This window comes from Eptatretus burgeri, chromosome 11 (assembly GCF_056783735.1).
Source record: "Eptatretus burgeri isolate ZD-2024b chromosome 11, Ebu_testis_v1, whole genome shotgun sequence".
NCBI lineage: Eukaryota > Metazoa > Chordata > Myxini > Myxiniformes > Myxinidae > Eptatretus > Eptatretus burgeri.
This window is the reverse complement of record NC_140971.1, coordinates 26,666,111-26,679,829: the sequence shown is the minus strand read 5'-3', so window position 1 is coordinate 26,679,829 and position 13,719 is coordinate 26,666,111. Positions and strand designations below refer to the sequence as shown.

Below are 13,719 nucleotides of genomic sequence, written 5' to 3'. Positions count from 1 at the left end.
CATCCTTTTGAGGTCAGTGAAATGAGTACCAGTGTACTAGTATAGGGGCACATCATCAGCAGCATAGTTGTGCCCCAAAAAAATTACAGCTACCTGGCAGCCAGCCAAGCTGCCACATGGAAGAAGAAGAAGAATGAGAATAAGAAAGGACGAACTCAATCAGTGAATTTTCTGACCCAGATTTTTCGCAAAGGAAAATGCTTCCCACTGGACTTGGTGATGACAAACTTCTTTGCAAATGTCTCCTGCTCTACCTCTGCTCCAATTGGCTCATCTGATCATGCTTGTAAGAATCAACATCTCTGGCTATCTTCAGAGAGCAGAGCTGCCTCGGTGCTGGTGAATCTGGCAGTTCACTCAAGCAGATTGGCAGGGACAGCAAGGAGCCATTTCTCTTTTCAGGACTGTTTCCCATATCTATACCTCACCTGATAACCATTCAGCCTGTGAATTCTTCTATAGAAACATGCTCTCTCTCTTACGCACACAGTTTCATCCCATCTCATCTTCAGTTATCCTGCTCTTCTTCCAACCAATGATACACTGAATTATGTCGTGAGGCAGTTGCTCTGAAACAACTTGCTTTCTCTTCCTGGAAGGGAAATCAGACCAAAGGCAATCTCAGTGGATTCTAAAAAGCCCACAAGTGTTTGTCCACTCTCATGAGAGCCAGAAAACAACATCTATCAAACCTCAAGAATGAACTTTCAAACTTGTCTTCTTACTCTAAAACTTGGTGACACCTTGTTACAGCGCGTGCGCTGTATACAATTGCACCGAGTTTGAAACGTCCCCGGTGTCTACCACGTCTCCGGTATCCTCTGTACCCCCCCCCCACGTGCCTCAAGACAGCCAATGACAGCGGTCCGGTAGATGCAGTGCGTAACCCAGACGGAAATAGCGAGAATTGACGGAAATACCCGAGTATTTCAATGGAAATTTGTGAAACTAATGTGTTATATATGTGAAAACCATTTAATTTATTGCTTGATGGGAAAAACCCAAGAAATGCACCCCTCTCATGTACGAACGAAAGACGTCATTTCCGCCCACCATCGCATTTCGCGCCGAAAGACGTCATTTCCGCCCACCATCGCATTTCGCGCCGAAAGACGTCATTTCCGCCCACCATCGCATTTCGCGCCGAAAGACGTCATTTCCGCCCACCATCGCATTTCGCGCCGAAAAGACGTCATTTCCGCCCACCATCGCATTTCGCGCCGAAAGACGTCATTTCCGCCCACCATCGCATTTCGCGCCGAAAGACGTCATTTCCGCCCACCATCGCATTTCGCGCCGAAAGACGTCATTTCCGCCCACCATCGCATTTCGCGCCGAAAGACGTCATTTCCGCCCACCATCGCATTTCGCGCCGAAAGACGTCATTTCCGCCCACCATCGCATTTCGTGAATGCTGAAAGCTAAGTTCTTCTTATGCCATCATTCTTTTGCGGCCTCCTGCCACGCTGTATCGAACAGTTTCATTCCTTCTGTTATATATAAAGGTGCTTTTCACAATAATAACAAGATTTTTACATTTCAAATATTAAGTACACTTTTTAATTGTTTTTCAACTGAAAAAAGCATAAATTGCATATTTTAACATTAGTGTACTCATTTGCTTCACCACATGCGCTGTATTGAAGGATTTCACTTGTTAAGTCTGTCTCTAGAGTATGTTCCCCCTCTATCCCTAACCCTCACTTCAAATGGCACTACTGCTGACTACACTCGTGAGAAGGCCGAATGCCTCAATTTTGTGTTTGCTTCCAAATCTTGAGTCCCCAACCCCTTGCTCTCTGAACCCACCCTATGAGTTGCATGCAACTATTCCTGGACCATGTGTCCTAAAAACGTGCTCTGCTGCTCTTGCACATCTCCACTCTGCCATTTTCACCCTTTCATTTGCCATAGATCATCTTCTGTCTGCTTGCAAATCAGCCAACATCACAACATTGCATTAAAATGTGCAAAAACTGATCCCCTTGACTGCATACCCATCAGCTTACTTTCAATCATCAGCAAGGTCATGGAATCCATCATCACAGTTGATATGAAAAACTTCCTTTTCTCCAACGGCCTCATCTCAAATGACTAATTCAGATTCAGACGAGGTCACACCACCTTGGATGTGGTGCTCCTACTACTCTCCCAGCAATGGATGGAGGCTCTCAATGTCAGAAATGAGATCAGGCCCTTCTTTCCAGACATATCTCAAACTTTTGAAATAATCTGGAATCCCACCTTGCTCTCCAAAATCTCAGGTTGTGGCATCGAAGACCAACTACATTACCTGGGTTATTGATGTCCTCTACTCTTGTAGCCAATGTGTGGCTCTCAAATGAATCCTTTCATCTCCTCACCCTGTTAAGGCTGGAGTCCCCCATTGGTGCAAGCCTATTCTTAATCTTCATCAACGATCTCTCTGACTTCTGGAAAATCCCCTTAATCTATTTGCTGATGACTCCACCCTCTGCTGTGACATCCCTCATCCTTCAAACAGGCAGGCTGTAGCCTCTTCCTTCTCTTCAGACCTTGACAAAATCACAAGCTGGTCAAACACTTAGAATATGGCTTTCAATCCTGACAAGTCTCACGCTCTCACTCTCTCCGAAAGGACCACATGGCAAACCCTCCTATCTACTTTCTTAACAATCCTCGTCAGGAAGTTCAGTCGCTAAAACTCCTGGGTCTTACTATCAGCCATGATCTTTCTTGGGTGAACCACTTTTCAAAGTTGGCCTCCAAAAACCAGTCACTGACTGAGCATCCTGCATCATACAAAGTCCTTCATTGGCACATCTGAGCTCATCTCCACCTACATGGCCTACATCCACAGCTTTATGCAGTACTGCTCTCCACTCTGGGCTGGCTCCCCTGCTTCACACACCTTGCTCAGCTTGATGCCATTTAAACCAAGGAATTCAAGATTATTGGAATCCCTTGCAATAAAAATGGATCTATGGGCCGATTACTTTCCAATCGCAGACAGGTCGGTGGTCTCTTAGTCTTCTACTGCCTCCTTTCTGGTCTTGCACCCTCTGCTCTTTCTGTGCTTCGTCCCCCCGGGTTACTGCAGGGCGCACACTGTCAACCATCAACTCCCTTGTGGTAAAACTCCCAAGATCCAGAATCACTGCTCACCTCCACTCATTGTTCCTCTTTTTTTCCCATCTGTGGAACCAATTTCCACATTCTTTTCAATCTCATTCTTCCCTCCAAGTCTTCAAGACAGCTGTTCACCATCTTCTCAGATGGTCTTTTCTATTCCAGTTAACCACCCTACCACCATCCCCCAAAGTCCACCTCCTTCCAAACTTCTAGTTTTTCCTTCCTGAGAGTTTGCTTCTGTATCCATCTTGTCCACCCCATGTGACTTACCTCACCCCTCATTTCTTCCCCCACCCTCCCCCCTCATTCTCCTCCCCCCCCCACACACACCAATTATTTGTCCAAGTCTCCCTCTATTTTGCCCTTATATCCTCTTTTTGGTGTCTCCCCTTTCTCTCTACTGTTCTTTTGTTCTGTTGTGTCTTGATCCGTTCAGTGTTCTCGCTCTTCTACGAGCCTCGACTCTGTATATGAAGCAGAAAATATAAATTTCTTCACGGTGTCCAGTGACAACTTACGTCCTCTTCGTGAATCACACCGTGGTATCTTTCATGAATACCAACTAATGCTAGCAGACAGGACACCCAGCTTAATGTCGATCCAAGGGACGATGCACATATTGAGGTAATGTCCATCCGAGGGATGGTGCACATTATTGATGTACGTCACCCTGCATGCAAAACACCAAGGCTACAGTAATCAAACACAGTTTAGATAGCTCAGAGAAGAGTGTGCATATCTCTAAGCTATCCTGCCAGCTGGGTGTTTCCATTGTGAGGAGCAGACCATTAACTGTCTATGGTGACCCACTCAGTCTATTTCAAAAATAAATAAATGTTCTCCAATGAGGAACTTCAACACAGGAGGAGCCCATCCAGGCCCATCAAAGCCTGCAGTATGGTTGCCAACCTGAAGTTGTTTGTGCTATATCCTTTATAAATACTGAGCATCAAGCATGGAAGCACCACATACCATTTTTAAAGTCTTTGTTATGACTCTGTCAGGGTTTAAACTGCTGACCTCCCAGGATCAGAGTAGGCACTCGAATCATTATGCCATGAAACAATTTGCATCTGGTTATGCAACAATCACTTGTGAAAAGTCAATCAATGAATGCTGGGTAATAAATGATTACTTTATATTTTCAAACCAAATGGAAAGACGTCCTGTCGGCTTTTAAAGTTGTGAGATCTTATTTCTTTTTGGCATACTCGAGTACTTCTGCTGTCTTTCTTCACCCTTTCGCCACCTTGCACTTATGGACTCGGGGGGGGTAATCTTTTTGGCCTTCATTACTATTGTGTGTTGACATTGTGGTGCTGTTTTGGCAGGTGATACATTTTCCCATGGTGGCAAGTCACCAACCCATGCACCTGATTGCCCTTGAGAGTCTGCAGAACGGTGACGGAGGCAGTACTTCCACCCTGAGCAAAGATTACGACCAATCCAGAGTGGTTGTAGCGCGGTGCACCTGCGACGTACCGCTCTGTTCCATTGCGCAACGTAAACGAGTTCAAAGAGTAGCCTGCGGAACAGCACCATTTCCCAAATAATGCAGAAATAAATGAGAACAAAGTTTTTTTTTTTTTTTTTTTAAAAAGGGAATACAAAAAGAAGATTGGCATTAAAACAATTCAAAGTCATTTTCAAAATAATACAAAATGATACAAAATCTAAGCTGGAAATATTTCATGAAGTCACCAAGGTAAGCAGTATGCTTGCGTAGTTCTAAGGGCAGAGCTGCCTCAAAAGCATCTTGTGAGGGTATGATTTTGTCCCTTCCAACCTGCTGAACGATGGTGCCGGCCCACTCATATGCTCCCACTGCTCCCAGGAGCAGCGTGTCCTACAAACACCGGTCCAGATAGAGTCTGCTGATTGTGAGATAAATGATATCTGAGAGTGATTTAATTGTTCTACATGTAACGAAACGATTGGGTTTCCTTTATCAGATTACAGTGGGAATTCAGGGGGGGGGGAGAAAAACAATTATACAAGTGTGCATATGTACTGTACACTCACTAAAAGTAATACAAAATATCATAACATTAAATTAATCATTCGTATTGTCAAGTTATGCATATATGGACACACTAAAAAGAAAACAAACAAACAATTGTTTTGAGTGAACCATTAATATTGTAGCGTGTTTGGGGGTTGCGACCACCCCCAGGCACACAAATAGGTGGTAACCAAAAGTTACAGAGCTAGTTGTGGCCGAGATTCTGAGTTGTTGGAGTAATCAGGCAATTAAAAAAAATGTGAAACCGGACTCTTGCCGAAACAAATGTTCGTGATATAAAATGATCATACGAAGATATGAAATTGGGTGTCTGTCGATCTGTCTGACCGCAATATATTCTGTCGTTACTGATCCAATTTCAATTAAACCCGCCAGGGGCACTAGGGGTTATACCATGGAGGTTAAAGCGACTTAATTTGCCTCTGCCTCCCTAAGGGGGGTTTCCACCTGGATGAACTCCGTGTTAAAGTGTATAAATACCTTATCGTGGTGTTTCATGGGGTATACCTACCGGAAGTAAAAATTATTACAAGCACAAATTATTCACTCAATCCTGTCGAATGTATGATTACATTTATAAAACAGTCGCTGCTGTTGTAAAACACTAAATTGAAAGAAATTTGAAGGAAACCTGATGTTCTTGTGGCATTCTATGCTTATTGCTGCCCCACAGACTAACAGATCTGAGCCATCTCAACTAGCTAGACATGTAGGTAGGCCACTAACTAGGCCTCAATGATATTTATCTCATAAAGTTACTTCAATGTATCAAGCATGTGATGATCAACGAGACAATATAGTGAGCAGTAGAGGCAGTTGCAGCAAATGTCAATGAAGGCAACTGTAAACCTGATAAGGAAGCAGAACTCGAAGACTTCTGTATAATTAAGATCCAATGGTTCTGAGAAATGATGCTTTATTTAGGTTCTTTTTGGAAAGCGTATGGGTTTTAAGTCAAGATGCTCGCCTCGCCATGGGGGAATCACTGTGTTAAATCACCAGCACAAGGAACAGCCCGATAAGACCTCACAAGCCTTGTAGTCATGGTATAGGCTATAGGGTGTTCTCAACAGCTGAGTAGATCTCCCATTGAAGTCAGAGGTCTGATGAACACACAGCCTCCGAGAGCATCCATGTTTTGAAAGACAATCTCCCCAATCCTTCTGTGATGAATGCCCAGCCTCCGAGAGCATCCATGTTTTGAAAGACAATCTCCCCAATCCTTCTGTGATGAATGCCCAGCCTCCGAGAGCATCCATGTTTTGAAAGAGAATCCCCCCCTCCTGCTCTGGACACAACACAATGCGATCCCAGCAAAACTCAATCTGCTTCATCTGTCTGTTGACAGTATCTCTCCTTGATCTATGTATGTCATCACAGTCTCCTCTTGATCTTCCCACACACTTTTATCTCTTGCATTATAGGGTTGCCCCTGTCCCACAAGGGACATTGGTGTGAAGAGGAGGGTGGAAGTGAGTGAGAAGGAATACACCCTTAACTATTCAGCTCAATGTCAACCAATTCTGAAACAGAAATGTGTTTATTGGCAGAGGTTTGGCATGTCTGTGATCCAAAAAAATCGAAATCCAAATCCATTGGCACCATACTTTGTACAGTGTCAGTGTTGCCAAAGCAGTCTCCTGGGCGATTGGGCACAATCCCGGACAGGTCACCACTCCAACACAAAGAACACTCAAGTGGCTCAAACATCCCAGCAAGCTGGTACTAATTTTGCCAACATCAGAAGGATGACAGACTAAGTCAACCCCACTGATATTAATTCAACAGCCAAGCAAGATTTAAACTCAGGACCTTAGGATCCCAAGCCAACTCCCCTAATCATTAAACCAACACCAGGCAGGTTTGTGATGCAAGTTTTTAATACGATATTCGGGTTCATCGACATATGAGATACAAAAGGTGACGGGTGAGGATAGGTTGAATTGAGTAAAGGAAGGGAAAGACGAATGGATGGGAATAAAGACAATTTAGCTATGCGTCCCAAAATGGCAGATTTTGACCAAACAATCACACACCCCCCTCAACTCCGAATCATCAGCTCCCTTACTCCACTTACTCCAATATAATGCAAATACTTTTACTTCTATAATCTCATTCACATACACCCTCCCCCTCTACATCATTTTTCTGTCCTTAACTTTCTCTTCCTTTAAATCTGTACAATTTACTTTCTCCAGGTGGGATGTAATTATATTGTCACATGTACGGCACCATGCCATACCGCTGCAATCGACGCTGGACAGGAATCGCGCATGCCGAGGTTGTTTGCCTTGAAGATGGCTGCTTTAAGGCCGAATTTCGCATGAAACACCTCAAGTGGTTGTCTGTATTTCGTGATTTAACGAGCACGTCTAAGCATGCTCATTATCTCCGGTTAAAAAAAAAAAAAATTCCCCTTCAGGGATGCTCATTCAAACTGAAACAGTTTGCGCAGGAGGGATGGCAGGAATGTTCTTGGGAAATAAATAAATAAATAAATAAAAGCACAATAACACATAAAGGGAATTCTGGACAGAGACAATAAATAAACACAGGAAAGCTGCATGTTTCACAACAAGCGTCAACAGCTCATGAAAGCAAGGCTCAGTGCCAGCCTCATTCACAGCTGACTCATGAAGACTATCTTGACTCCACCGACTCAGAATAGAGACTCTATTATTGACTCCCCTAACCCCCAAGGTGTCCAGATCAATGCTCCTCTGTCGTACCCATCCAACCACACCAAGTGATAGCGTCGTCGTCCAATCAGATGGCATTGATCCTGAACCAACTGGGACCATTGCCTACAGTGCAACGTGGTCCACTGGTGTGTTGCCTAGCTAGTCACCGATCAGGAGAGGCCAGACGGAGCTTCTTCCTCTTCCGCAGGGCGTGAGGTAAGGTTAGTGGATAGGTGTGCTGCAGCGTAGATGGTGAGATGCCAAAAGTTTTTCTCTCATGTGGATTTGTCCAGGTCAACATGGAAGACAACCACAAGAGACATCAAGTGACAAGACTTCCTTAAATCTTTCCAGACACGAAAGGTTACAACACCATCTCCCTATCAATAGCCTGGATCCAAACAGTATCCTGGGCACTAAACCCCCCCACCCATCAACAGAGAAATTACTGCTCAGGTATGATCGTGGAAACATAGATTCGACGACACCACTGACAACACCTGCAACCTCTGCGAGGAAAACACACAAACATGAAAATACAAAGAAGAATGTGCAGCATCTTGGCTCCACAAAGGCAAAAGCACATCATCTTAGATGTGAGGGATCTCCGGGTCACTCCTGGGAGATTGATCGGCTGTTCACATGCTGCGGGCCTGTTCGAGCAGAACTGACCAGGGCTAATCAACAACAACAACACGGTCAGTACACAAACAAACAGGACAACTTACCTCTATCCACAAACACTTAATACAAGGTTCAAGAAGTCCTATAAGAGAAGCAAAAACAAATGGGGATCTATACCTTAAATCAAATAACTAACCCCTTCCCCTTCCCCCATGGACATAACAATATAAATAGGCCCAAGGAGGAAAGGAGGGGACCAAAATCCCATCATTTTAAAAATGCAAGATGAAAATGTTTCCTTATCACAAGCACATAAACTAACATCATTTAGTGGTTCGTAAATAAACAAATAAACCAATAATCTCAAGTTCGAAATTTCTTAAACCCCAAAGAAAGCGTCACATTGGAAAAAGGTGAAAGTATTTTTCAATCAGTAAATTGTATAATTTGGAATATTGTTGTTTGTAACTCATTTGTAACCTTGCTCATCTGCTTTGTAACCTTGCTAATCATTACCAAGTGTTTTGGGGGCATATATTGGAACTATTTGTGTAATCAGCACACCAACAATGTTTTGCTCACCCCAGCATAATGAGCAGAGAAGCCAGTCTGGGACATCTCCATATCAAATGCCGTTCCATTTTGATTTTCTGTGCCTGTAACATATGAAAGTGTCAGCCACACTAGTTTAAAGGGCGACGTGTAAGCCTTGGCAGTTCATCTGCAGGTAGTTCAAAGTAACCTTCAACTTCTTTTTCAGTCTCCCACTTTCTCAATTAAAGTTTAATCACTCATGTCAACATTAAACTTTTTGCAACACAAAAGTAACCTTCTGTGTGACATACACATATCATCAAAGTGTACAGAGAATTTCCAGTAAATTTCAGTCGATTTGGCGTTTTTGTTCGCCAGGAACTTCTTTCCACAATGCCATCCTCAATGCATGACAAACAGTTCTCCATCATCTTACAAATACCCAAAATGCTTTGTGCAGCTGTGCTGTTACTTGACACGAGCACTGCTAGATTTTGCCACTACAACTGCACCAACTTTCAAAAAGTCATCTTCCTGGACGATTATCTAGAATGGAAAAATGCAAAGTTAACCTCGAGTACAAAGACCCTTTGTCAGCATAAACTTTCTAACCATATCAGTTCAGATTCATACAATGTTTCCACATTTTAAGCAATATTACATACTCCACAAATTACTTGCACGTCTGTTGGGCTGTGTACAGGTTCAGAGGAAAGTTAATGCTGGTTCACCTAAAGTTTAATACAAAAACCTATTGGTTATAATGTATGATTGTGTAATGTTTGCAGAAGTGAGTTATGTACTATTCTAAATGTTTTTAGTAGAAGGGGAACAAGTTATACCATTGGGGTTAGCCTTTGACAGGGTACAGAATTATCGCCGATGAGCGAGAATTTTCTGGTTACTTCCAGCGTTAGAGGCTCCAGGAAAACACTCGTGGCTTGTAGATGGAAGAAACTGAGGATCTTCTACCCACGAGGTATAAATGGGAAGGAGAGAGGGACAAGGGATCTCCATTTGCCCTGTGTGCTGCGTTGTGTTTTTGTGTGCTGAATAAACTCACATTTATTCGTGAGAATATAATGAATTGAGAAAGACATTTGGGATGGGGGTGGGGTTTATCAGGAAAAATGAGAACTACATTGTCGACAAATATAAATTATAAAAGGACATTATTTACTGCCGGACAATGGGAAGTAAATGTGTGACCCAGGTTGGGGTGTAACGCCTCCATAATATTACATACCTTTTTTTAAGATAACGAGTCTCAAATTTCCTCTTCATAGCAATTATCAATCTGAACTCCCAACATCATTATTCAACTGGATATGTAGAAGGTATCCAGATGAAACAATGTTAATTGGTACCAGAATCTACTGGTGTTTCACAGGCATGTCATTCCACATAAATAGCCTTTCGAGAAGGTTTTTTTTTGTATACCTTGTCGAGGCTCGTGTGGAGAGCTAACACACAACGCACAGCAAGGGGGGGGGGGGCATGAGACAAGATGGGAGGGAGTGGGAAGGACAAAACAGTGGGGAACATAGACATTAGATCTGTGGAAGGGAAAGGGATGGGGCGGGGAACATGGGGAATAGAAGATGGACATTACAGGGACTTTCAGGAAGGAAAGCAGGGAATTTGAAGGAGGTGGGCTTGGGTGGATTATCGGGGGTAGAAAAGATCGAGGATTTGGATGGGGGATGATAAGAGGTGGTGGTGAACAGCTGTTTTGAAGGCCTGGAGGGAAGAATGGGAATGAATAGAGTGAGGGAGTTTATTCCAAAGGCAGGATTAAAGAGGAATGAAAGAGTGAAGGTGAGCAGCGATTCGTGATTTTGGTAGTTTTAACAGAAGAGGGTTGTTGGCGGACCTTGAGCGCCCTGCGGAAATGTGGTGGGGACAAATCGCAGAGAGAGCTGGGGGGGCGAGAGTGGAGAGGAGACGATAGAAGACTGAAAGACCACCGACCAACCTGCGGTGATTGAGTGAGAGGCCCAAAGACTCAGCCTCATTGCGGGAGATGCCAATGATCCGAAATGTCTTGGTTTCTACAGCGTAAAGCCGAGAAAGGTGGGAGGCAGGAGCACCAACCCAGAAGGGAGGGCAGTACTCCATCAGGCTGCGGACAAAAGCTTTGCAAGTGGTCAGGAGCTCAGGTGGGCCGAGGAAGGACTTTGCAGGACGGAGGATTCCCAGTCTGCGACTGGCTTTGGAGGCGAGGTTTGAAATGTGGCTTTCCCAGGAAAGGTCATGGCAGATAGTGAGACCCAGAAGCTTGAAAGAAAGGACTTCTTCCAGAGGATTGTTGAGAAAGTGGATGGGTGGGGGGGGGGGTTCTAAACGGTCCTTTCAAAGAAACAGTGAGAATGTGAGATTTATCCAGATTGAAAGACATGTTCCACGTGTTGGACCAGTTTGTGATTTTATCCAGATCTGCAGTGAGCAAAGAAGCTGCTGCTTGCCGGTCTGAGGGATGACCGATTGTACGGCAGAGGGTGGAGTCATCAGCAAACAGATATAGAGGATTTTCAAGAGTCGGAGAGATCATTGATGAAAACCAGAAAAAGAACAGGGCCCAGAACGCTACCTTGAGGAACTCCAGCCTGGACAGGAAGAGGGGATGAAAGAACTCCATTTAGGGCCACACGTTGACTGAGACAGGAGAGGAAGTCTGCGAGCCATGAGTGGAGATGGCCTTGAATACCATGGGAAGAGAGTTTGGTGAATAGGGCAGGGTGCCAGACTGTGTCAAAAGCACGTGATATGTCCAGGGATACGGCTCGGATTTCCTGTCTGGCATTGAGGACCTCCATCCATTGTTGGGAGAGCAGAAGCAGCATATCCAGGGTAGAGTGACCTGGTCTGAAACCAAATTGATGATCAGAAATCAAGCCATTGGAGAAGAGGAAGGATTTGATGTCTGAAGCGATGATGGATTCCATAACCTTGCTGATGATTGGGAGAAGGCTGATTGGTCTGTAGTTGCAGGGATCTGTTTTTGCACCTTTTTTGTGCAGGGCATTGATGTTTGCTGATTTCCAAGCAGATGGCAGATGACCTTGAGCAAATGAGAGGGTGAATAGAACAGAGAGAGGGTGAGAATGAGCAGAAGAGCAGGCTTTGAGGACATGTGGGCTGATGCCGTCTGGACCGGTTGCAGAATAGAGTCGAGGTTTGACAGCAAGCTCTCCACCTTGTCAGGAGAAAAGGACACAGAGTCTACGGACAGTTGGGTGCGACTGGGTAAGGTGGGTCGAGAAAGTGATGGGTTTTGGACACAAGATTTAGGTGCAAACACCGAGTTTAGGCATTCAGCCTTTTCACGTGTGTTATCAGCAGTGCTGCCATTTGAGGTAAGGGAGGGGATGGAGGGGGAACATACACCAGAAACAGATTTGATTAGACGCCACCAGGATTTTGAGGGGGGAGAGAGGTTTGAGAGTTCAGACTTGAGATTACAAAGATGATGTTTTCTGGCTCTCCTGAGGGTAGATACACACTTGTTCCGAGCTTTATGAAAGGAACTGAGATTACCCTCAGTTGGGTTCACTTTCCATGAGGCAAAGGCAAGTTGTTTCAGGACAACTGCCTCACCACAAGCTTCAATGAACCAAGGGCGGGAGGAAGGGTAGGACAACTGAAGACGAGAGGGGATAAATCTGTGTGCATGAGGGAGAGCAAGTTTCTTTGAAAGAATTCCCAGGATGAGTTGATGTTTGAGTAAGTGGCGATAGGAGACCAGTCTATAAGTTTGAGGGCTGCTTGGAGACCCTGCCAGTCGGCTTGAGTGAAATGCCAGACTCGATGGCGGTGAGGTGGTTCTCCGATAATAGCCAGAGAGATGTCCACTTTGACAAGGACGTGGTAAGAAGAACCAATTGGAGCGGAGAAAGAGCAGCAGATATTGTCAGGGAAATTTGTCAAAATCAGATCCAGAAGAGATGGAGTACCATTGGTTGAGATCCAGGTAGGGAAGTTGACTGATTGAGTCAGTCCCAATGAGTCACAGAAAGCTTTTGCTGAGGTTGCATGACAGGTGAGAGAGGTACCCACACCTAACCAACTGGCATGATGACAATTGAAGTCGCCACAAAAGAGGAAGAGAGAGTTTGGATGAGAAGATAGAAGTTGGTCCATGTTTTCGGATAGTGAGGTGTCGATGGAGTCATCACTGTTAGGTGGACGGTACAGTACACATATAAACATGAGGTGGGAGTTGAGGGGAATCCGTAGCCATAGGTATTCCTGGGGGTGTGTGGGAGTGAGAGCAGTGCATGGAGAGTGAGGAATAGAGTCTTTGAAAAAGAGAGCAACTCCTCCACCAGGACGAGGCTCAGGTCTGTCATATCGGAGGAGGGAGTAACCAGGGAGAGATACTTGGGAGTCAGACATGTCTTGGGGGAGGAAAGTTTCTGTAAGGCAGATTATGTCTGGTTTGTCAGTGGGAACCTGTATCGAAAGATCAGAAAGGTTTGAGCGAAGGCCCCGGATATTTGAGGTCCACACTGTTAATGAAGAGGGAGGGGAGGAGGCTTTGGGTGCAGGGGGTGGGAGGGGAGGGGGAGGGTAGAACAAGGGATGAGAGGGGGGGTAAGGAGGGTTGTTGAAAGAGTGTGGCGGATTGCAGAATAGCTAGTGGAGGGGGCCGGATGAGGAGGAGAAAAGGCTCTGTGGTACTGGGGGAGATGGCGGACAAGAGAGGGGGAAGAAGGCAGTTGAGGATTTGAGGAGGTGGAGTGAAGA

At 44.8% G+C, this 13,719-nt stretch overlaps 1 protein-coding gene across 3 annotated transcripts in view; it reads right to left on the bottom strand.

Annotated features, from left to right (window-relative positions):
* The window catches only part of LOC147016711 (integrin alpha-1-like), a 254,090-nt gene that overhangs the window by 113,945 nt on the left and 126,426 nt on the right, over positions 1-13,719 (bottom strand). For all 3 annotated transcript variants that reach the window (XR_015049650.1, XM_085847854.1, XM_085847853.1), the window contains 3 exons: positions 9,022-9,095; positions 4,813-4,957; positions 4,485-4,636 (listed from right to left, as the gene is read on the bottom strand). Coding sequence is in view for 2 of the 3 variants with exons in the window: in XM_085847854.1 (XP_085703980.1) it covers positions 4,485-4,636; positions 4,813-4,957; positions 9,022-9,095 (371 nt within the window). In the remaining variant the exon portion in view is untranslated. The remainder of the gene's footprint in view (positions 1-4,484; positions 4,637-4,812; positions 4,958-9,021; positions 9,096-13,719) is intronic.